Below are 25,817 nucleotides of genomic sequence, written 5' to 3'. Positions count from 1 at the left end.
AATAAAAGCTTATAACCTGACTTTAAATTCATCCATTGGTTTTATAAATTACTCTTTTGAGCGCTGAAACCCTCCCAAATTTGGTTTAGGTTATGAAAATAAAGTTGCTGCAAAGCTGAAATATTGATCATTTAATGAACACAGAAAGGTCGGATTTTGACAAGACAAAAGTTTTGTCGCCTTGTCATAATGCACCCAATCCTAGTTTACATCTTTACCTGTGCTCACTAAATGATCGTTTAATTAGTGGGTGTGTATAAAAAGAAACCCAGCAGCCAAGACCTTCACTTGAACTGCAACTTGACTTTTGACAACATGCCAAAAATCCACCCTGCGACCAAAGCCTTGATTATCAAGAGTCTGAAGAAAAGATCCACTGCAGAGGTGGCTGGCACCTTTAATGTGTCTCAGTGTCAAGTGCAAAGATTAAAAAAAGATTTGAAGAGACTGGAGATATTTTAGACAAGCCCAGGTCCGGCAGACCCCTCAAGACAACTGCTCATTGGTTAGAAAGTCCAAAGCCAGACCCTCTTCCACTAGCAGAGCTCCAACAGGCCTTGTCACCTAAAGTCCCTGTGTCAACTAGAACAGTTTGTAGGATTCTGTCTCAGAATGGCCTCAATGGGTCGAATCAGTGCTCAGAAGCCAGCACTAAACAAAAGGCAATTAAAAAACAGTGTAGCATTTGCCAAGTCCCACAGCCTGCTAAACAGATGGACGCTGGAAAAGTGGCAGAAGGTGGATTTCTCAAATGAATCTTAAATTGAATTACACCACAGCCGCCGCAAATACTGCAGGAGACCTACTGGAGCCCGTCTAAATCCAAAATGCACCCAGAAAACAGTTAAGTTTGGTGGTGGAAAGATCATGGTCTGGGGTTACATTCAGTATGGGGGTGTGCAAAACATTTGCAAGGTGGAAGGCAATATCAATAGCCTAAAATATCAAGAAGTATTAGCTACCTCTTACATTCCCAATCATAAAAGGGAACAAATTCTGCAGCAGGATGATGCTCCATCTCATACATTAATCTCTACAACAAAGTTCCTCCTGGCAAAGAAGATCAAGGTGCTCATGGACTGGCGAGCCCAGTCACCAGACATGAACATCATTGAGCATGTTTGGGGAGGATGAAAGAGGGAGCTTGGAAGACAAAACCAATGAATCTAGATGAACTCTGGGCAGCATGTAACACTGCATTCTTTGCTATTCCTGATGACTTAAGCCTGCACATTGCAATTTTGCATACGATATCGTATGCGATTTGCAACGCCCCCATCGTATGTGTGGCACGTTCAATTTGTTGAACGTGCCGCACATACGAGTAATCCCCCGTCACACGTACTTACCTTCCATACGGCCTCGATGTGGGCGGCGAACGTCCACTTCCTGGAGTGGGAGGGACGTTCGGCGTCACATCGACGTCACGCGGCAGCCGGCCAATAGAAGCGGAGGGGCAGAGCTGAGCGGGATGTAAACATCCCGCCCACCTCCTTCCTTCCGCATTGTGGGCCGGGAGCCGCAGGACGTAGGTAAGATCTGTTCATCGTTCCCGGGGTGTCACACACTACGATGTGTGCTACCCCGGGAACGTTGAACAATCTGATGTGCAATTCTAGAGAAAGGTACGATGTGTATGCGATGAACGTTTTAACTTCACTTTTTCTCAGGTTTTCAAGGCAAGACCTTTAAATGTGGGTTATGCCAGGGGACCATGGGGACCAGTTGCCTGAGGCTGGAAGCAGATTAGCATTCAGAACAAACAATATGTTACTCTTGTATTGCAATGCACAAGGAGAAATTCTGAATCTATGAATGTTTGCATGTGTCCACCTGTATATTGAGTTTTCATACTTTTGGGGGAAAAACCGAGCATTTAGTGCACACCAATCATTTTGATGTTTTTAGGAAAGCCTCTTCTTTCCAGTGCCGCAAATAATTACAATTGATGTGAAATTTGGTAAACAAGATATTAGGTTAAACTCCCACCCATACACTTTAGATAGCTGTCTGCTGACCGCAATCGCACGCAACTCTCCAATACTGAGGAGCGCTCACTTGTGTCCTCTGAGAGCTGCTGCCACACTAACACTAGCAGAGGCTTATCTCAGAACAAATATTTTGGTGGTCTGAAGTTTGACACACCGGATCCTTATTTCCCATGACAATCATCTTTCAGGGGCTCCAATACACATTAGACTGTCCCCCGTACCCATTAATATCTGTGATGAAGTAGGCATAGCTTCCTAAAAAACCTAGTACAATAGATCCCTATTAATTATATTACCTGGACTGTTTGGCTTCTTCTAAGAGCGACTCTGCTCTGGCTATATCTCCAGCACTTTGTTGAAGAATAGTCTCCACTCCAGAAAGACTTTCCACACGTTCTCTTATATCATCAGTTAAAGCCTGTAATTGCTCAGGTGTGGTTGGCATCTCCATTTTCAAAACTTCATTGGCAACAGCTTCTATACTGTCTAAATCAGCTCCATCCTCTGTCAGTAAGAAAAAGACAAAAAAAAAATCCCATTCTTTAAGGTCAGCTACCGTGTTTCCCCGAAAGTAGGACCCCCCCGAAAGTAAGGCAGGGTGGGGGTTTCGGGGGGTCCGCCAATGTAGGGCACCCCCCGATTGTAAGGCAGGGTAGCGGGGGTGCCCGGGGAATGTAAGGCCGCCTATGGGTGGTGGTCGCGGCGTAATGTATACCTCCTCCGGTGAATGGCCCCCGCAATCTCGCCGGCCTGCGGCGCGTCCCGGGTCAACGCTCTTCCTGCTTGATGCTGATTGGCCGATCAGCCTGTTCGTCACAGGCTCCCTGCTGGCCATCAGCTCGAGCTGTGATTGGCCAGTCAGCCGGCTCGCAGCTGATTGGCCGAATCAGCCGCGACGTCACCGCCTGCAGGCTCGCTCCCATTGGTCCAGCGTCCCCGGCGTCCCCGGCAGAAGGAAAGTAACGGTAAGTTACTCTCTCTCTGTGTGTGTACGGTATGTGTATGGGGGCTGTATGTGTCAGAGTGTGTGTGTGTGTGTGTGTGTGTGTGTGTGTTTTACCGGTACGATATGTGTGTGTGTGCCGTGTGGGTCTGTACCGGTACCGTATGTGTCAGTGTGTGTGGTGGCAGAGTGGGGGGCAGAACCACTGTATGGGGAGGCTGCAGGGGGGAGGATGGGGTGGGTGGATTCCGGACTCTCAAACAATGGGGAGGCTGCAGGGGGGAGGATGGGGTGCATGCCGGACTCTCAAACAATGGGGAGGCTGCAGGGGGGAGGATGGGGTGGGTGGATTCCGGACTCTCAAACAATGGGGAGGCTGCAGGGGGGAGGATGGGGTGCATGCCGGACTCTCAAACAATGGGGAGGCTGCAGGGGGGAGGGGGAAATTGTTATTTTTTTTTTCCAATGTAAGGCCTCCCCCGAAAGTAAGGCAGGGTGGGACTTTTGGGGGTAAAATTAATGTAAGACAGGGCCTTACTTTCGGGGAAACACGGTAGCTTCTTCTGATGTTTTCATTGGGAACCCTACATGAAGCCCCCAAGAACAGATCTTTATGGTATCTATAAAGCTTTTCTGCAATTTGGCATTTTAGAATGACTGAATCAGCTGATGCAAGACCAACACCCTTGAAAGGTGAATGAGCCCTGGTCTCATGGTTAAGTTTGAAATCATAAAGACGACAACATATCATATATAACACATCTGTATCTTGGAGAAGGAATTCCAACCGCTTTAGAGATACATAAAATTAATCATCCCAGATTGGTTCAAGAGTGGACATGGCAAGCAAGCAATGCATCTAATAAGGAATTATACTTACGCATCAAGAAGTCTCTTATTTGTTTGATGAGATTCCTTAGATCTTCATTGCTTTTGTCTACTTTCTCCTTTGTTGCATTTGCCTTGATGAGAACATTTTGTGCACTTTGTTTTGCTTCTTCTGCTTTCAGCTTTGACTCAGCAACCTTAAAAAGGGAAAAATGCAGAAAGTTTTATTGCTCTTTTATACGTCAGATTTTTGGGGGGTAAATTTTACAAAGAAATTATGGACTGTTTCAATACAATCAATGTGCCATCAGACTCGGTAGTAAAAGTCAATGTTGCCAAGAAAAAATAAGAATAAAGGATAGTACACAAATGTCATCCAGATGCTTTCAGTATTTTTACTCTTTTACTTGGTAGGAGAAGCTAAGATTTTTTTTTTTCTTCTTCATACAAGAAAAACGGATGCAACAAGGATTGTAAAAACTAACACACAAGCCTGAAATGGGACCAGCACACTGAATAAAGACGGAGAGTTTTTCATGTCTAAGAAATAAAAAAAACTAAATTGTTAAATCGTCTTAACTTAATTTAAGATACACCGGCCTAAGGGCGGCTTTGCACACTACGAAATCGCAGGTGAGATGTCGGTGGGGTCAAATCGAAAGTGACGCACATCCGGCGTCACTTGCGATGTCGTAGTGTAAATCCTAGATGATACGATGAACGAGCGCAAAAGCGTCATTATCGTATCATCGGTGCAGGCTCCGACATTTCCATAATGCCGGTGCCACGACAGGTACGATGTAGTTCCTCGTTCCTGCGGCAGCACACATCGCTGTGTGTGAAGCCGCAGGAACGAGGAACATCTCCTTACCTGCTGCCAGCGGCTATACGGAAGGAAGGAGGTGGGCGGGATGTTTACATCCGGCTCATCTCCACCCTCTCCGCCGCCATTGGCCGCCAGCCCTGTGATGTCGCTGTGACGCCGCACGACCCGCCCCCTTAGGAAGGAGGCGGGTCGCCGGCCAGAGCGACGGTCGCAGGGCAGGTGAGTGCATGTGAAGCTGGCGTAGCGATAATTATCGCTACGCCAGCTATCACAAGATATCGTACCTGTGACAGGGGCAGGGACTATCGCGTGCGACATCGCAGCATCGGCTTGCGATGTCACAACGTGCAAAGCCCGCCTAACTTTGGAAAGGTTGATACAGTGTCAAGAGGGGTCGATATTAGCTACAGTCCAATTACACTGCTTGACGTGTTTCACAAAGAATACTTAGCCGGCCTCACATGGCTGTGACGGGATTTGGTCATCTCACGTACCAGTTTAGACAGTTCCTCCACTTCTGCCATAGCACTCAAAATCTCACTGTCTGAATTCATAGCCGTTTTCCATGCATTATGGGCCACGGTTACCAAGCCATCACAGCCTTCACCACCACATTTCCTCTTGCCATCTTTTGTTGTGCAACCAAGGCCTCCACATTGTGAATCTTCACATGATGCACCAACTGAGCTTCCGCAGGTCTAGAATACAAAAAAATAAAAATCAATACATTAATTAGAGCATGAGTTCTAGCAATGACTAATTAAAAAATGTCTCTACAAATACCATACATTATTACAAAATTTGCAACTTGGCAATATGAATTTCCCCTGTGTGCTTGGGAGCTAAAATAAAAACTGCATGGAAAGCGAACGATGCAGTATATCATATGCAACACTTCTGGGTTACAGTATGCATGATTTACAGTAGCCCAGGGCGGGCAAAAAATAGATTTCGGAAGAGCAACTCAAATTCTGCAGGAAGGTAGTGCTGTCAATTTGCTGAATACAGACTGCCACAAACTGCTGTCAAACTATTTCTGGAAGTTTTAGTTCAACTTTGCAGCTCTGTTGAATGTTTGGATCAATCTTGCTGACTTGATCTATTACATTAGTATGCTATCAAAATGTAAATAATTCCATATGATATTAACCCCTTCACGACCGCGGGGAGTAAAGATACGTCCTAGCGGTCATAGTGTTAATCCCCACCTGCTGCTGCAGGCGGGGATCTGCACACATCTCAGCTGATTTATACAGCCGACGTGTGCCTGCACGAGCAGAATCGCTATCTACCCATGCCTTTTAACCCCTTAAATGACGCTGTCAAGATGTGACAGTGCCATATTAACGGCGATGGCGGTAGATGCGTACTAACTGTCCGATACCGGAAGTCACGTGGATCTGGTGGTTGTCATCACAACTCAGGTCCTGTAAGAAACAGCCGAGTACTGCTTGTTACAAGAGATGATAATTTCTCCCAATCTGAGCGCTGTTGCTCTGATCGAGATAAACGATTGAGCGATTAGACTGCTGATCGTTATAGTCCCCTAGGGGACCTAGTAAAATTAAAAAAAAAAACCTAAAAGTTCAAATCACCTTCCTTTCACCCCATTGAAAATTAAAGCGTTAAAAAAAAATAAAAAAAATTACACATATATGGTATCACTGCACTCAGAAATGCCCGATCTATAAAAATATAAAATCAATTAGTCTATTGGTAAATGGCGTAGTGGCAACAAAATTCCAAACGCCAAAATAACATTTTTTGGTCGCCACATATTTTGCGCTAAATGCAATAACAGGCGATCAAAAGGTAGTATCTGCGCAAAAATGGTAGTTAAAAACGTCAGCTCGTAACACAAAAAATAAGTCATCACAGAGCCATAGATCCTGAAAAATGAGAACACTACGGGTCGCAGAAAATGGTGCAAATTATACACCACTTTTTTCGTACAAAATTCTGAATTTTTTTAATCCCTATATATGTATATATATATATAGAAACCTATACATATTTGGTGTCTACGATCTCGCACCGATCTCAGGCATTGCACTGACACATCAGTTTTACCATATAGGGAACAGTGAATAAAATATCTTAAAAACAATAGTGCACTTGCACTTTTTTTTGCAATTTTTCCACATTTTGATTTTTTTTGCCAATTTCCAGTACACTAATTTAAAAGTACAGCTCGTTTCACAAAAAAACGAGCCCTCACATGACCAGATTGACTGAAAAATAAAAAAGTTATGTCTCTAGGAAGAAGAATGGCGAAAAAAAACACCGAAAGCGTAAAATCGACTGATCATGAAGAGGTTAACCCGCTCATGACTGAACAATTTTTTTTAGTCTTTTCTTCCAAGAGCCATCATTTTTTTTCCACCAACATAGCCACATGAGGGCTTTTTTGCAGGACAGGGTTGTAGTTTTGAATTCTGCCATAATTTTTTGGGTTTGTTTGTACATTGTCCATTGTGTGATAAAAATGATTATCCATATCGATATGATTATGGCAATACCAAACATATACTGTAGGTGTTTTTTTAAATGAGACATTACAGTAAGCAGTTCTGTACCTTTGTGTTACCAATCAGTGGTCTCATCACTCATCATGCCCGCCTATAAAACTGCTGACCTGACTATGATGTGTGAGAAGTTCAAGATGATGATTATCTTTTAAATGGAATCTATCACCACGTTTTTGCCACCTAATCTGATGGCAGTATCATGTAGGGGCAGAGATACTGATACAAGCAATATATCACTTACTGGATTGCATGTTGTAGATGGTTAATTATCACTGTATTATCAGCAGGAGCTTATCACTAGAGGAACTAGTAAACCTGCTGCCATGTAGTCCTCCATATTCAGCAGCTCCATATAATCCTGCCCAAACCACTGATTGTCAGCTTTCTGCCTGTGCACAGTGCACACAGAAAGATGCCAATCAATCAGTGGTATGGATGGGGTTATACAGGCCTCAGCAGACAAGGAACTGGTAGATTTGCAGCAAAGAACAGGAATTTTGTCAAAACTGCAACAAGTAGCCCAGTAAGTGACATCCCTGGAATCAGGGTTACTGCCCCTACTTTATGCTACTCTCAGATGGTGTAGCAAAAATGTGATGACAGACTCCATTTTAAGGCCTCCATTGATCTACAGAGGAACACTCAATTCTAATCATTAGGTAATATAACATACCTTTTCGGATACAGACGATAGGTCCAAATTCTGGATCTCACCAGCAAGTTCATCTAAAATCCGCGACTGCTCATCTTGAATTTGCTTAAAAACGGTGTCCTTATCATCTATAAGATCTTCCACTTCCCTCCGTGTAGCCGCCGAGTGCTCCAGAATGCTATCTAGATTGACTGCCGAAGCATTGACCTTTTCTTCAGCTTCAAGAGACATCTGGAAATATTTATTGATGCTGTCCATGGCTCCTGTAAAACAGTATAGTATATGTGTGAGCTCTGCACTGACAACGCACACTGCAAACAATATGGCAGTGTTATCTATTAGCTGCTTCTTTGATATACAGTGGATGTACGCTCTGCTAAACTGAGTATGCATAGTCAGAAATATTCCATTGGAACAGCTATTTTATGTAATTGGCAAGCTTTAAGCTGGGTTCACACATAGCGACAACGACGTCGCTGTTACGTCACCATTTTTTGTGACGTAACAGCGACCTTGTAAGTCGCTGTTATGATCGCTGCTTAGCTGTCAAACACAGCAGAAGCAGCAGCGATCATAATGACACGCGTCGCTGTGCTACATGTGCAGAGAGCAGGGAGCCGCGCACACTGCTTAGCGCTGGCTCCCTGCATTCCTAGCTACAGTACACATCGGGTTAGTTACCCGATGTGTACTGCAGCTACATGTGCAGAGAGCAGGGAGCCGGCACTGGCAGCAAGAGCGGATGCTGGTAACGAAGGTAAATATCGGGTAACCAGGGAAAGGTCTTTCCTTGGTTACCTGATGTTTACCCTGGTTACAGCTTACCGCAGCTGCCAGACGCCGGCTCCTGCTCCCTGCTCGCTTCATTTCGTCGCTCTCTCGCTGTCACACACAGCGATGTGTGCGTCACAGCGGGAGAGCAACGACCAAAAAATGAAACTGGACATTCAGCAACGGCCGGCGACCTCACAGCAGGGGCCAGGTCGTTGCTGCATGTCACACACAGCGACAGCGACGGGACGTCGCTGCAACGTCACAGAAAATGGTGACGTAGCAGCGACGTCGTTGTCGTTGTCGCTGTGTGTGACACCACCCTAAGGCTTTGTTCACAACTGATGATGATAAAGAATACAATCAATAAGAATCTAAAAATCATATGACTGTCTCTACTACGCATAGTAAATATAAGGGTATGTGCGCACGTTGCTTTTTACCTGCTTTTTACCTGCTTTTTTGCTGCTTTTTCTTCTGCGCTGTTTAATGCCAAAATGGATGTGTTCTTCTATTCAAGCAAAGTCTATGGGAATTTGGGTTTCTTGTTCACACTATGTTGTTCAAAATGCTGCCTTTTTGTGGCAGAACTTTGGTCAAAAACTCAGCTTTTCAAAGAAGCAACATGTCAATTGTTTTTGCCATTTGGGTTTTGCACTGCAAAGCTGAGTTTTTGACCAAAGTTCTGCCACAAAAAGGCAGCATTTTGAACAACATAGTGTGAACAAGAAACCCAAATTCCCATAGACTTTGCTTGAATAGAAGAACACATCCATTTTGGCATTAAACAGCGCAGAAGAAAAAGCAGCAAAAAAGCAGGTAAAAAGCAGGTAAAAAGCAACGTGCGCACATACCCTAAGTATTCCCATAAATCTAACACAGCCAGGAATTATCTGTTTGTCTAGGAAATGAAATATCATGTTTTTGATTGAACTTTTTAGCTGTTTTGATATTCCAGCAAATTATTAAAAAGCAATTGAAGAAACCAACCTCGAACATTAGAAATCTTCATGTACTCCAGCTGTTCCCCAAGCTCTTTCAGTGCCTTATGGACACGATCGGCATCTGCCTGCAGCTCCGCTACCTCGTCTGAAGCATTGAGGTTGATCTTTGCAAGGTTTTTCTCTAATTCTGTAACTTTTTCCGAAAGCTCAGATTTCAGTTTCCTTATAAGATAACAGAAAATATAACTAGAAGTCAGCACAATTTAAGCAAATCAATGAAAGAACATGACAAATTAAGTATAAATGCTTTGATCAAATGAAACACTATAGAGAAAAGTTAAACTAGCCATATACATTACCTATGTAGACTCAAATTACTAATCAAAATATTATATATTTTTTAGCAGTTTGCAGGTGATATGGACATGATTATATGAAGAGATCCAAAATACTGAGACATTTAAAAGACATTTGTTCCTATGTTTTAGACTCTAGAGGAGGGGCAGTGTTTGCAAATGCCAATTCTAGCACATTTCTGGTTAAAGAGAACCCGTCATATGCAGACTGCATAATAACTCAGAGCAGGTGATTCCGAACAGATTTATACTTAGGCTGAATCTTTTCACGCAAATATAACTAGTGTTTTATTCATTCCTCCAATCCAAACTCATTGTGTTTTCAGTCCATGGAGCAGTCCTAATCATTGATGTACATACTTCCCTATATGAGTGTGCACACAGATAGTTATCACTCATGAATTAAAGGGTGCTTTACACGCTGCGACATCGCTAACGATATATCATCGGGGTCACGTCGTTAGTGACGCACATCCGGCGCCGTTAGCGACATCGCAGCGTGTGACACCAAGGAGCGACGATCAACGAGCGCAAAAACGTGAAAAATTGTTGCTCGTTGACACGTCGCTCCTTTTCAAAATATCGTTGCTGCTGCAGGTACAATGTTGTTCGTCGTTCCTGCGGCAGCACACATCACTATGTGTGACACCGCAGGAACGACAATCATCTCCTTACCTGCGTCCACCGGCAATGAGGAAGGAAGGAGGTGGGCGGCATGTTCCGGCCGCTCATCTCCGCCCCTCCTCTGCTATTGGACGGCTGCCATGTGACGTCACTGTGATGCCGCACAAACCACCCCCTTAGAAAGGAGGCGGTTCGCCGGCCAGAGCGACGTCGCAGGGAAGGCAAGTCCATGTGACAGGTGTTAGCGATGTTGTGCGCCACGGGCAACGATTTGTCCGTGATGCACAACCGACGGGGGCGGGTACGCTCGCTAGCGATATCGGTACTGATATCGCAGCGTGTAAAGTACCCTTAAGCGTGCCCCCATGACTCCTAAGCCTATTGTAAGCACAGTGCATAAAATACAAGTTATACTGAATCTTTTCCTAAAAACATATATCATTCTGCTTGGCTCCAACCCTTCTTTCAAGCTGACAAATTTTAATAGGTGTGCTTGCTTTTCTATAAATGTGTCTAATTATTTTAAATGTTTTGCTCTCATGACCCTTTTGTAACCCTGGGATTCATCAATCCTGTTCCTATTATCTCTATAATTCTGCTATATCTGTCAAATACTTACTCTGCCTCTTCGAAAAGATGGTCAATGTTTTTCAATGGCTGAGTAGCAGGATTATGAGAAATAATAGTTTGAATTTCCTCCAATTTTTCCTGAACTTTACTGATGGTTTTCTGGTATGGTCCAATAACACCAGTAACTTTCATATCATTGGCACGGTTTAAAAGTTTGTTTGTCCTGTTGGAGAGGTCGCTGATGATTATGTCCCAGAGGGCAAAGCATTTGTGACAGGGAACACAATTTGGGAAAATGCCCGAGTAACCACGAGCACACTTATCACAACGCACTCCTTCTATGCCTTCATTGCAAACGCAGTGACCACTGGATCGGTCACACTGTGGGGTCTGTATACCTCTGGAGTCACAGTCACAAGCTGCAAAAACAAAAACCCCAAAAATGTAAGGTTATGGAAAAAACTTGGGATATGTTTTGACATAAAGAACTGTACATCAAGGATAATCCTGTTTCTCATTTTTTCAATCATCAGAAATATGTCAGAATATTAACATTTCTTGTCGTTTTATTTGGGGAGATATTTAAGGACATAAAAGACACCATTTACAAAACTGATGCAAATGTATTGGAAAAACTTTGAAAATGTTACAGAGATGTGAGACAAGTCAATTCAGGAAAAAAAAAGTGGACAGTAAACATCCCATTCACTAAGTTTTTTTTTAAAAAAAACAATGTAAAAATATAATTTTTCTATTAAAAGGGGTTGTCCACTACTTGGACAACCCATTTTCAACCCCCATATGTTTATCCTTATTAAAATAGAAAAGCTTACATTCACCTCCCGTATCGTTGCCATTCTATCTGTGTCGCCTTCGCTCTAACGGAGCTCACGTGAGGTTGTTACGTCACGCTAGGTGCCATGCCTAATTATCACTAGCTCCTATGTCCCCACCTTCAGATGTGTGAGTATCAACAGGAAGGGAGTGGCCAGCCGCAGATCTCACTTCCTGTTTATTACTTAGATGTATGAAGGCGGGGAGAGAGAATCCGGAGGGGATCGGGTGCAGGGCTCAGATGACATAACAACCTCACGTGAGTTCCAGGAGAGTGAGGGCTGACACCACTGGAACCGCTCCAGCTCAGGAGGGGAGTATAAGCTTTTTTATTTTATGAAGAATGATAAATTGTTGTCCAAGTAGCGGACAACCCCTTTAATAAACATGTGTGTTAAATATCACAAATACACACTAAGGGCGGCTTTGCACACTACAACATCGCAGGTGCGATGTCGGTGGGGTCAAATCGAAAGTGACGCACATCCAGCGTCACTTGCGATGTCGTAGTGTGTAAATCCTAGATGATACGATGAACGAGCGCAAAAGCGTCGTTATCGTATCATCGGTGCAGGCTCCGACATTTCCATAATGCCGGTGCAGCGACAGGTACGATGTAGTTCCTCGTTCCTGCAGCAGCACACATCGCTGTGTATGAAGCCGCAGAAGCGAGGAACATCTCCTTACCTGCCGCCGGCGGCTATGCGGAAGGAGGTGGGCGGGATGTTTACATCCTGCTCATCTCCGCCCCTCCGCCGCCATTGGCCGCCTGCCGTGTGACGTCGCTGTGACGCCGCACGATCCGCCCCCTTAGGAAGGAGGCAGGTCGCTGGCCAGAGCGACGGTCGGAGGGCAAGTGAGTGCATGCGAAGCTGGCGTAGCGATTATCGCTACGCCAGCTATCACAAGATATTGTACCTGTGACAGGGGCGGGGACTATCGCGTGCAACATCGCAGCATCGGCTTGCGATGTCGCAACGTGCAAAGCCCGTCTAAATGAATGCATAATTAAAGTTTAATATCTCCCATTTATGTTTTATTTTTGTTTCTTTTTCATAAAAATGACAATTTTTAGAGACATCGGTCTCTAACACTTTTGACAGAAAATGAATAAAAGTATAATGTGAATTTAGTGAAGTTGCTCAAGCATAATAAAACTTTGAATATGTTAAAAAAAAAAAAAACAACTCATGGATACTGACATACTGGCATCCATGTGGATTTAGCTGCACCACAGTGTTCTCTATGGTCTGCAGTTACACAGGAAGGAGAAACATCACTTTATTAAATAAAACATCTGTGGTCATGTTACCTAACCGCTGCAGCCAATCAGCACTGCAGTAGGTTAGTGACTATTTAAATGGTGATGTCTCCATTTTCTGTGTTGACCCATTCATGAAGCAGCCTGTGCTGAAACCAGGTGGGTGCCAATATGTATTAAAGGAGTTGTCCTTTACTATAACAGCCCCTGCTCAATTCTTAGGTTTCCCCCCCTTGTAAAAAACTAAGACTTCTACTCCCCTCCAGTTCCATTCCAGCGATGCTGGCACTGCCTCTCCCAGGGCTCGTGTGACATTGCTGCAGGAATCACGTGACATAACAATCATCGGACACTTTGCTCTCTCGACTTCAGATGTATCATATACATCTGGAGAAAGCTGCAGCTCTCACTTCATTCGGATGTATGCGGTCTATCCAAAGTTAGGGAAAGCAAAGTGGCCGCTGATTGGCTATCGGGATCATGAGACATTATGTCACATGAGCCCTGGGAGAGGTAGTGCCAGGGGGAGTATAATTATTATTGTTTTACAAGGGGGAAACAGAGTAATTGAGATGGGGGTGTCCGAGTAGTGGAAAGCTAGTTTAATAAGTTTGGAATTTTTGTACACATCTAGTCCGCTTTGAATATAATGGGAATATTATGAAAAAGGTATACTTTACTAGGTAAGCATTTCCTTAAATGAAAATTAAGCAAGGAGCACGTATAATTTAGGTTTCTCTCTTGGACGAACAAAATCCTTCACTCTCAACATTAGATGGTTGAATAGACCTGCGTAAATTGGGAACCATTAAATTTGATATGTATAAAACCCTTAAGGCTCTGTTCACACCGTGTTTCCTTCAAAGGTATAAGTTGGAAGTAGACAAAATCTCAGCGCAACCACTTTGAATAGTTTTAAAAATAAAAAGTTCATTACAACATGTTAAAAATGCCCATGGTAAGCCTTACACATTTCTGGCGTACTTGGATGCTCTTAGTTATAGGCTATGACTAGGGGCATCCAAGTACGGCAGAAACGCGCAAGGTTTGCCATGGGCATTTTTAATATTATTCGAAATGGTTGTGCCAAGATTTTGTCTACTTTTTTCTGTTCTCTCTGCTTCACAGCAGCATCTTCGGCACCCATCTGCTTTGATATTGACATGAACAATGGATATGCAGCATGTCAGTTTTCTTTCTACATTCTCCATACAATGGAAGTATTCCTTTCTGTATTGGCTTACAGTGTGTGGTATACATTTTTTACTTTATCCATCGGAATAAGAAAATGTCACAGATTACTCAGATTATTCACTATACAGTAAAAAGAAATCTAACAATACATAGCGGCCCAGCACATCAGACACCAGGCATGCTCTGGGTGTATGGGGCACATATAAGTATTTTTGCTATCTGATCATATAAAAATGTTAGCAGTGCCTAAAGGCCCCTTTACACACTGAGACTTTCAGCGATCCCACCAGCGATCCCAACCTGGCCGGGATCGCTACAAAGTCTCTGGTGAGTCTCTGGTGAGCTGTCAAACAGGCAAACCTGGCCAACGACGCAACAGCGATCCGGACCTGCAGAACGACCTAGCTAGTCAAACACTGGAAACGAATGATGTGTCACAATATCTGTCAATCACTATTCTCTGTCAGTCGGTCTCTCCCTCTCGGTCTCTATTCTCTCTCTGTTGGTCCGTCACTATCTCTGTCCCTCTCTCACAGTCTGTCGGTCATTTTCCCCTCCTCTCTCATACTCACCGATCCCCGATGTGGCGCTGCACGGCATTCACACTGCTGCGGCGGCTTTTACTATTTTGAAAAAGCCGGCCGCTCATTAAACAATTTTGTATTCCCTACTTTCCCTGCCCACAGGCGCCTATGATTGGTTGCAGTGAGACACGCTCCCACGCTGAGTGACAGGTGTCTCACTGCACCCAATCACAGCAGCCGGTGGGCGGGTCTATACTGTGCAGTGAAATAAATAATTAAATAATTTAAAAAACCGGCGTGCGGTCCCCCCCAATTTTAATACCAGCCAGATAAAGCCATACGGCTGAAGGCTGGTATTCTCAGGATGGGGAGCCCCATGTTATGGGGAGCCCCCCAGCCTAACAATATCAGTCAGCAGCCGCCCAGAATTGCCGCATACATTATATGCGACAGTTCTGGGACTGTACCCGGCTCTTCCCGATTTGCCCTGGTGCGTTGGCAAATCGGGGTAATAAGGAGTTATTGGCAGCCCATAGCTGCCAATAAGTCCTAGATTAATCATGGCTGGCGTCTCCCCGAGAAACCTTCCATGATTAATCTGTAAATTACAGTAAATAAACACACACAACTGAAAAAATCATTTATTAGAAATAAAAAACACAAACACATTCCCTCATCACCAATTTAATCAGCCCCAAAAAGCCCTCCTTGTCCGGCGTAATCCACGGACCTCCTGCGTCGCTTCCAGCTCAGCTGCATGCAGGTGACAGGAGCTGCAGAAGACACCGCCGCTCCTGTCACCTCCACGCAGCTAATGAAGACAGCCGCGTGATCGGCTGAGCTGTCACTGTGGTTACCCGCTGTCACTGGATCCAGCGCCCACTGTGTGCTGGGAGCATTTATAAGTCTGCAGACTGGAAAATCCCTGTAATGATCGTTCTGTGTACATGGAGGTGTGGTCCGCACATTTATACAGGATTTTAACACTACATATATACATTCGGCGATCAGTTCACAGCAGCGACGACATAGCGTAAATGCACCTTTGGTTATTTCTCTGTACTTCACTGCAAATGCCAACACCATTAGATACAGGTTTGCTCATCTTGTGTCAAAAACTTTTGTAATAAAACTTTCTGATAAAGGTCTTAGTACCGCATATACAATGTGGTTTATATGCAAATATAATGAACAGTAAAATCAATTATTTTGGCCCCACAGATTTGACAATAAGCATCTTTTTGGTTCACAATAAAACCCCAAAGATCTATGCAGGATGCCCATAGTGATTAGGATCTCCTGCTGGGCCTTTCAAAGAGGCTAATTCCTCCAGTACACAACAAAGATCTGTGCAGTGAGAGTCACTTAAACCCTTTTTACATTGAGAGGAAAACTGGGAGGGAGACACCAAATACAAGAGCCATTAAGAGTCTGAATGAAAGGAATGTCAAACATAAGTGATCTTTTGATCTTCAGAAGACCCTAGAGTTATGTTCTGTTATTTACAATCTGACATCTGTTTGATAATCTCAGAAGAAAAGGACTTTTATTTAAAGAAAGAAAAATGTGATTTATTTTTAATAAATGGGAATATTATGTATATTCATAGAAAATTGTAGTTACAGTTTCCCTTTAGTGGCTATCAAGTACTGAGGTACATTATACATTTGGAGATAATCTCATATATATACACACACACATATATATATTTATTTTTACTATAGGGTTTCATTAAAAATATGGCATCATTTAGGTTTTACATGCAGTTTTGCGAAAGGAACTCAGAATAGAGAGATAAAAGAGCTACAAACTCTCCTGTCAGATCATTAGAGCAAATTCTTTGACGGATGCTCAGTTAACCCATTCTACAACCAGTAATAGGCTGCATGGAGGCTGTACGAGGTATTCTGTGCAACATTTTTAATAAAACTCATTAGCATAAATAGATTAACATTAATAACATTAAAAAGTAAAAAAAAATGGGAAATATTCAACTGCAAAGAGTACTATTCTTTTTTTATTCATCGATTATTAAAAGAACAGCTCTAAAGTCTTCTTTTTATTAAACTAAGCCAAGCATGTAAACATGATCTTTGGCATCCGACCTGGAAACAAGTCATCTTTGTAATACACGGTAAGTCATGATGAAATTAACTACTTTCCTAGGGAATGGTAATAGCAGAAGCAGAAATAAATGTAATAAGTTGCATAGAAAACATTCAATTGTGAAGAATTCACTTTCTATTTAACTGATATTGCAATTATTGCTTTTTTGGAAGCCCATGTAGCACCTTAAAGAAACGATTCTTATGAAATTGTTTCACTATTTTTTAACATGTCGTCAATGTATCCACCCACGCGTCACTTACTAAAATAAAATGACCCTATTTCTAAGTGAACAGTTAGGACTTTGTTCAGATTTGGCATGTCTTCATTGCTGAATAGATAATGCTTTGTAGCGAACAGCAATGTGTAGGCTATAAACAATACACAATGACTCCAATTATCAGCACTGCCTAAATTACTATAATTAATGAACATCAGATGAATATTATACTTTCACATCAGTGCCAAACATGAGAAAGCATACTCCAAGAATTAGATCAAATAGATGGGTGGATTAAAAATACTAATCAGTTGAGTGACATTTTCTTCCTGTTAAAAAAACTCATCACTCATGGGTTGTTTTAAAACACTGTGCACTTAGATGCATTTCTATGGAAGGGATTAATGATTTGTTTAGTTAGTGATTTTAGAAGACTTCTGTAGCTCGGGGCAAAGGGCTGAAACTTAAAGACTAATGAGCTTTTTCAGCTAAATAATGCAGCTTTGCATAAATAAAATTCAGTTTTCTGTTCTTCTAGTTAATCCTTAGTAACAATGACTTAATGTCCAACTAAATAACAATGTGATAAAAGCCTTTGATCTTATATCACTATTCCGATTCCCAAGATATGTGCATTACGCATGAACTCTGGCTACGTGTCTACAGCAGATTGTGATGATGGACTAAAAAATGGCAAAACAAAGTTCATTGGATTTCTTTTTTTTAAACTTTGAATTTTTATTGAGATTTTCAATTTACGTTTTTCATACATAAAATAAAACATAAAATTCACAATTCTTATCGAACCTAGACAAACAATGACAGGACAGGTGAGGAGGGTTAGGAGGGGAGAGGAGAAATAGGAAGGAAGAGGGAAGGGTTTCAAGAGTCCATGCTCCTTCCATAGGACCCATAGGCCTCAGTCTCACAGATCCTCCTGTCCCGCAAAGTAGTCCCATGGTGCCCACACGGCCTGGAAACGGTCAACTGTGTCATGCAATAGTGCCGTGAGATGTTCCATGCGTCTAACGTCCAGTAATCTATACTTGAGGCTCTGGAGTGAGGGTGTCCCTGGCTGCCTCCAATTCTTTGCAATTAAGCATCTGGCCGCCGTAAGGATGTGGGACAAAAGCTTAGAGGCCGTTTTTCCCAATCCCCCATTCCCAAGACCCAGAACATAGATCAGGGGATCAAGATCAACCTCTATATATAGTACTTTATGGATCAACCCTCTAACCCGCTCCCAGAAGGGGACTATCCCTGGACAGGACCAGAATATGTGCAGAATGGTGCCCCTGCCTCCCCCGCATCTCCAGCAACAAGCCGGTATGGAGGGGTCTATGCCATGAAGGAAATCTGGAGTGTGGTACCAAAATAGCAAAATTTTATAGATATTTTCCTTATATAGTGTGCATATTGACGTCTTGGCGGCGTTTCCCCAGATTGCTGCCCATTCCTGAGGAAGTATCCGCCTTCCCAATAGAGACTCCCATTTCCGCATGTATGGAAAAGACCCCTCGGGCCCCTCCCGTGACTCAGAAAGCAAAATGTAAATTTCCGAAATTAGTCCCTTAGTATCAGTGCCCCTTCTGCAAATTTTCTCAAAATCTGTGGGAATCGAGGCCCCTGCCCTGCCAAACAAGGAGCCAGCCAAGTCTCTGATCTGCAGATATTGGAAAAACTCTCGATTAGAGAGAGAGAATTTATCTCTAAGGTACTCAAAGGAATGGATCTGCATTGTACTTCCATCTATAATGTCTGCAAATCTGAATAGACCTGCCTTGAGCCAGGGGTGCACCATGTCCGACTCCAGACTGCTTGGGAGCAAGGGTTGGTATATGAAGGACACCAGAGGGGAGCAGGGGGATGCCAAAGGAAATCTTCTAATGCAAAATGCCCAGAGGTCCCTAGTGAACTGCATCGGTCCAAGAAGAGGGGGGGGCGAATCACACCGGGCCGGGGGCCACAGGAGCGTGTTTGGATGTATAGGCGCCAGCCAAAGTTTTTCAATCTCAGTCCACCTGTTGTATGCCCAAAGGGACACCCAACAGGGGATCCTCCTAAGATGGGCCGCCCAATAGTATTTTAGGATGTCCGGGACAGAAAGCCCCCCCCTGTTTCTCCGAGCCATCAACACCTCCCTGGCCACCCTATGACGTTTGTTACACCAAATAAATCTAAGGATAGCCGCCTGAAGGGACTTCAGCTCCTTTATTGGTACCTTAACTGGGAGGGTTTCAAAAAAATATAATAATTTTGGGAGCAAGCTCATTTTAACCGCAGCAATGCGCCCCATCCACGAAAGAGGGAGGGGCAACCACTTGCTCAAAAGATTTCTCAGCTCTCGGAAAAGGGGGGGGAAGTTAAGGTTATAGAGGGAATCATAAGTAGATGTGAGGTTAACCCCCAGGTACTTGACCGCATCTGTCTTCCAACGAAACTTAAAATTCAAACGCAGGTAATCCAGGGCCACCGGGTCGAGATTCAAGGGCATTGCCTCCGTTTTGCTAGAGTTGATCTTATACCCCGAAAGGCTCCCGTACCTACCCAAGGTGCACATTAAAATTGGAAGGGACACATGGATGTTAGTAAGTGTAATGAGCACATCGTCGGCAAAAAGCGAGATTTTAAACGGTTTATTCCTGACCAGGACCCCCGAGATGTCTGGGTTGCTCCTGACCGAGGCCGCGAGGGGCTCTATGCATAGCACAAAAAGGAGGGGGGACAGGGGGCACCCCTGCCTGGTGCCATTGGAGATGAGAAAAGGCTTAGAGATGTGGAGGGGGAGTTTGATAGAGGCCGTAGGAGCGCTATACAGGGACTTCAAGGCCCGCATAAAGCCACCCGAGATCCCAAAGACCTCCAGTGTCTTGAAGAGAAAAGGCCACGCAAGGCGGTCAAAAGCCTTCTCTGCATCTAGACTCAACACCAACGCCTGTTGCTTCGTCCGATTTGCCACATCCACCAGGTCTATGACCTTCCTGGTGTTGTCACCCCCCTGACGGCAAGGGACAAAACCCACCTGGTCTTTATACACGAGTTGGGGCAACCATCGATTAAGCCTGGCCGCCAAGAGCTTGGTGAACATCTTCAAATCGGAGTTCAAAAGGGCTATTGGTCTATAATTAGCACAGTCCAATGGGTCCCTGGGTGGCTTGGGCAGGAGGATTAAATGGGAGTGTAGCATGGATGGAGGGATAGGGTCACCCTGAAGGAAAGAGTTAAACAAGGCGGCCATGTGTGGGAGGAGCTCCGCCGCAAACACCTTGTAATAAAAATAAGTAAAGCCGTCCGGGCCCGGTGACTTCCCGCCAGGCAGGGCTTCCAGAACTTGCTCCAGTTCCTCTGTAGTAATCTCTTCATTCAAAGCCGCGGCTGCTCCGCAAGGCAGTGAAGGGAGCTCAAGGGCCGAAAAATAGTCCCCAAGTGCCCCAGCCCCGCGCGAAGCCATGCCCGGGGGAACCGGAAGGTTATAAAGCTTGTTGTAGTAATTGAAAAAAATGTCAGCTATTGAAGCGGGGTGATAGTGGATAGTGCCCTTTTCGTCGCGCAGAGCCTGAGGGCATGAGGATGTAGTGCGCTCCTTAAGCTGCCTGGCGAGTAAGGTATGAGCCTTATTACTCCTTTCATAGTATCTTTGTTTGGAAAAGGTTAGCAATTTTTCTGCTCTGCCAATTGCCAAGTCTCTCAACTTTTCCCTAAGGCTGATGACTCTCCTAAGAATAGTCAGTGATGGGGCAGCCGCCAGTCTCCCCTCCTGTAGCTTAAGATGGGCCGTTATAGAGTCCCGCTGACTTGTGGCATTCTTTTTAGCCCTGGCGCCCTCTCTAATGCATAGTCCCCTCATCACTGCCTTGTGAGCTTCCCAGAGTGTTGCCGGCGACGTGACCGTGCCCGTGTTCAACTGAAAGAATTCGACCAGTTGCTTATTTAAAAAGGCCCTAGTGTCGGGATTTTTGATCAGAGATTCATTAAGGCGCCAATGCTGAGGCCTAGGTCGAGGACCATCTTTCTTGAAGTCCATTATGAGTGGGGAATGGTCTGACCACGTAATGGATCCCATCTCCACCCGCTCAAGACGCCCCAGCAGCTGTGAGTCAATGAAAAAATAGTCTATTCTGGTGTGCGTCTGATGCGGATGCGAGTAGAAGGAAAAGGCCTTCTCTCCCGGGTGGTCCACCCTCCAAGCGTCGTATAAAGCGCCTGATCTAATGAGCCTACGAAAGTCCCGGGACAAATTTTTCAAAGCACCCGATGGAGGGTGTCCACCCACAGAGAGTCTGTCGGCCACCTCCGAAAAGGGGATGTTAAAGTCTCCCCCCATCACCGTAGAGGCCGGTGCCAGTCCGCCTATCAGATCGAGTATTTTCTTAAGAAAGCGTATCTGCCCTTCATTAGGTGCATAAATGTTGGCCAGTATGTGCGGGGATCCCCCCAGTTGGCCCTCCAGAATCACATATCTACCCTCTGGATCGCAGTGAGAACCCGTAATTTGTAGAGGACAACTGGAGGATATTAAAATAGCAACTCCCCCCCTCTTGGAGCCCGAGTAAGCCGAGTAATGGATGGGAAAGCGGTGGGACGCAAATTTGAAAGTGTTGGATTCCACAAAATGTGTTTCTTGGATAAAGGCTATGTCTGCACCTGATGTTTTCAGTTCCTGTAGCAGCAATTTCCTCTTACGGGGTGAATTCAGACCTTTTACGTTAAGAGAGATAATGCGGGTCATATCTAAAACTTAGAAGTAAGAAAAAGCTAATGGCACACCTATACCGTCGGGGGCATGACTTCCCCTGTGAAGCCGGCCAGAGGAGACGGTCCATACGACAAAGGGCCGCAGCTCCCAGGGACTCTAGAAGGGGTGGTACCTGAAAGGACACATAAGGAAAAAACATCGGGGAGGGGGGAAGACAAGGACAAACATAGAAATGAACATGAATTAAGAACATTAACCGAAATGCATAAACCTTAGGCATAGATTCCCGGGGGGTAAACCCGGAAGGGAGAGACCTAGAGGGAGGTTCCCCAACCCGTCTGGGCTGAGAGAGCCACCCACCTCACTCCCCAGTAGCCCTCCTACGGGGGTCAGTCCAGTGGGCACGGGCCCGTGCCTAAAGGAAACAAGGGAGAAAAAAAAACAAAAACCTCAACCACTAACTCCAAGTAAGGGGACCGGGCTCCCGCCAACCCCCCTACCCCCCACGGCATCATTGTGGCTACAGCCCCCCCCCCCTTATGCAGCTCAACAGACCCAGAGGGCCGCAGATGACACAATGGACAGTCAGAGGCTTGCTGTAGAGAGAGTCACAGTATCACAAAGCATGCTCAGCCACTGGAACTCAGAGGGTATAAGAAATAGGCACCAACCAGGTTAAGGAGTGTCTTCAACGGCGAGCCGGGGAGGGGAGCGACCCGCGGCCCCTACCTCCTCTCCCCCCCAAAGCCCCACGCCCTCCACCCCTCACCTTGGACCACACGGGAGGGGGCGGACCTTCCAACCTTTGCAAGTCCCAATCTGGGATACAGACCGCTGGAATGGCCAATGCTTCACAGAACAGAGTAGTATCTGCTGGAGTGCGAAGGGTCGCCGATTTACCCCCTCTGCGCGCTGTTAGTGCAAACGGGTAACCCCAGCGGTATGGAACCTGGTGCTCCTTCAGGCTCGTGAGGAGGGGTTTGAGGTGCCGCCTTTTCTGGAGTGTGATGCGAGAAAGATCCGGGAAAAGCTGGATTTCCTTGCCATTGAACACAGATGCCGTGCGCCTCATTCTAGCCTTAGCCATGATCAGTTCTTTGGTGGAGAAGTCGTGAATGCAACAAATGATGTCCCGGGGTTGGGTGGATAAATTCTTCGGCTGTAAAGCCCTGTGTGCCCTGTCCAGCTTGATGATGTTAGAAGGGGGAGCGTCCAACACTTCATTAAAGATGGATTGTAGTATGGAGTTTGTGTCCTCGGGCCCATCCGACTCTGGGACCCCCCTCACACGGACATTGCAACGGCGTCCTCTGTTGTCGAGATCCTCTATGTGAGACTGCATATCCTCCATAATTTTTTGTTGCGATGTTGCCAGTTTGTGTAATTCTGATACATGGGATCTGGTGATGTCATGCTCTTCCTCCAGGGATTCAATTCTGCCAGACAATTGCTGCAAATCTCTCCTCACTTCAGCTATTTCTGACCTGCAAGTTGCTTTAACCTCATGTATGAGGCATTGAAAGTCCTCTTTAGAAGGAAGTTTACTTATGAAATCAAGCATGTCCTTATAGAAGGTGTCTGGCCCTTTAAGGTGAGCACCTGCAGTAATAGACACTGGAGTTTTAGTCTGGTGCTGGGAAAGCTGGGGAAGTTGATCTCCACACCGAGGCCCAGAGGGGGGAAGCAGGCTGCTCTGTTCCCTGATATTACCAGCTGTGGCTGCAGTCCCTTCTCCCGGCAGTGGGGAGGGCTGCCCCCCGACCTCCACCTTATCTCCCACAGCCACTAAGTGCTCCTGGGCCTGCTGCTGCTGTGCCTGAGGATCTGATGCAGTGCAGGGCTGCTGAGCCAAGGCATCCCCTGTTGGATCTGCTGCAGAGACTCCTCCACTCCCCCCTGTGTCCCCGCTCACCCACTCCTCCTTCTCTTGCTGCTTAGCAGGCCGGGCCAGTGCCTCCATTTCCCCTCCATGCTCCTGTAAAGATGGCGTCCGGGCCTCCCCTGGACCCTGTTCCAGGCCCAAGAAAGTATCCAGCGCCGTGGTGTGCAGCGGGGGGGGCACCGATGCCTGCTGCGATGGTTTAATCCTCCGTGGTCCCATCCTGAGAGCCGGTGAGTAGGTTTATGCTTATGATAAGTGCTGATTTAGCTGAGGGTCAACAGGAGCTCCTCTTCCCCACGTCCACTCAGCTCAGCATCCTGGACACGCCCCCCATTGGATTTCTTGGCCTAAACAATAACTGTCAGACTTCTACTAGACATGTAAACTTTCAACATTTAGCAGCCAGGCCAAACAACAAGACCTAACAAGGTAACATTAAAGGGAATTTTTCATCAGATTCTTGCAACTTCATCTGAAAGCAGCATGATGTAATGGCAGAGACCCCGATTCCAGCGATGTATCACTTACTGGGCTGTTAGCTGCAGCTTTGATATATTCCGCATTTTATCTGCTGCAAATCTACCAAGTCCCTGAATGCTAAGCTCTGTATAACAATGATTGGTAACTTTCTATGTTCACTTTGCATAAGTCAAAAGGTACCTATCAGTGGTGAGGGCAGGGTTATATAGAGCTCATGTAAATGGATGAATACATGGCAGCAGGTTTACTTGCTCTTGTGAATCGATAATCTGCTGATAAATCAGTGATTTTATCAAAACTACAGTAATAAATCCAGAAATTGATTCGCCACTGGTATCAAGGTCTTTGCCTCAACGTTATGTTGCTCTCAGATTAGGTAGCCAAAACCTGGTGACAAAGTCTCTTTAAATTCACCAGAGAGGTGATTAGCTGCAGTGGTCACATGACATTGTTTATGTCAAGTGACTTAGAAGACATAGTGCTGATTTTATTGGATGCTGAGTGTATTGACAAAACATTATTCAGTAGTGTACAACTCCTTTAACCCCTTCAGCCCCCGGGCACTTTCCGTTTTTGCGTTTTTGTTTTTTGCTCCCCTTCTTCCGAGAGCCGTAACTTTTTTATTTTTCCATCAATCTTGCCATATGAGGGCTTGTTTTTTGCGGGACGAGTTGTACTTTTAAATGAAACCATAAGTTTTACCATATAGTGTACTGGAAAACGGCAAAAAAATTCCAAGTGCGGAAAAATTGCAAAAAAAGTGTGATCATACAATAGTTTTTGGGATATTTTATTCACTGTATTCACTATATGGTAAAACTGAGGTATCTATGTGATGCCTCAGGTCGGTGCAAGTTTGTAGACACCAAACATGTATAGGTTTACTTGTATCTAAGGGGTTAAAAAAAATTCACAAGCTTGTCCAAAAAACGTTTTGCACCATTTTTCAAAACCCGTAGCGTTGTCATTTTTCAGGATCTGAGGCTCAGCGATGGCTTATTTTTTGCGTCTTGACCTGACGTTTTTAACGGTAGCATTTTTTGCGCAGATGCTACCTTTTGATCGCCTGTTATTGCATTTTGCACAAAATTTGCGGCGACCAAAAAACGTAATTTTGGCGTTTGGAACTTTTTTACCGCTACGCCGTTTACTGATCAGATTCATTGATTTTATATTTTGATAGATCGGGCATTTCTGAACGTGGCGATACCAAATATGTGTGTATTTTTTATTTTTTTAACCCTTTAATTTTCAATGGGGTGAAAGGGGGGTGATTTGAACTTTTAGGTATTTTTATTTTTTTTTAATTTTTTAAAACTTTTTTTTTTACTTTTATTTTTTATTATTTTACTAGTCCCCCTAGGGGGCTATTGCGATCAGCAATCCGATCGCTCTGCACTATCTGCAGATCTCAGCTACAGAGCTGAGAACTGCAGATTTGCTGCTTCACTTTCAATGCCGGCTGTATTCCGGCATTGAGAGGAAGTGAGTCATGTTAGCTACAGGCGTCATCACATGACCCTATGCTACCATGGCAACCGCCGAAAGTCACGTGATCATGTCATGTGACTTCCGGTGGGGGCGGGT

General features: G+C 44.8%; 1 protein-coding gene across 2 annotated transcripts in view; it reads right to left on the bottom strand.

Annotated features, from left to right (window-relative positions):
* The window catches only part of LAMB1 (laminin subunit beta 1), a 112,377-nt gene that overhangs the window by 6,637 nt on the left and 79,923 nt on the right, over positions 1–25,817 (bottom strand). For both annotated transcript variants that reach the window (XM_075345139.1, XM_075345140.1), the window contains 6 exons: positions 11,083–11,452; positions 9,530–9,705; positions 7,790–8,031; positions 5,083–5,286; positions 3,815–3,959; positions 2,288–2,495 (listed from right to left, as the gene is read on the bottom strand). In XM_075345139.1, coding sequence (XP_075201254.1) covers positions 2,288–2,495; positions 3,815–3,959; positions 5,083–5,286; positions 7,790–8,031; positions 9,530–9,705; positions 11,083–11,452 — 1,345 coding nt within the window. The remainder of the gene's footprint in view (positions 1–2,287; positions 2,496–3,814; positions 3,960–5,082; positions 5,287–7,789; positions 8,032–9,529; positions 9,706–11,082; positions 11,453–25,817) is intronic.

Source organism: Anomaloglossus baeobatrachus, chromosome 4 (genome assembly GCF_048569485.1).
Source record: "Anomaloglossus baeobatrachus isolate aAnoBae1 chromosome 4, aAnoBae1.hap1, whole genome shotgun sequence".
Taxonomy (NCBI): domain Eukaryota; kingdom Metazoa; phylum Chordata; class Amphibia; order Anura; family Aromobatidae; genus Anomaloglossus; species Anomaloglossus baeobatrachus.
This window is presented reverse-complemented; position numbering and strand designations above follow the sequence as displayed.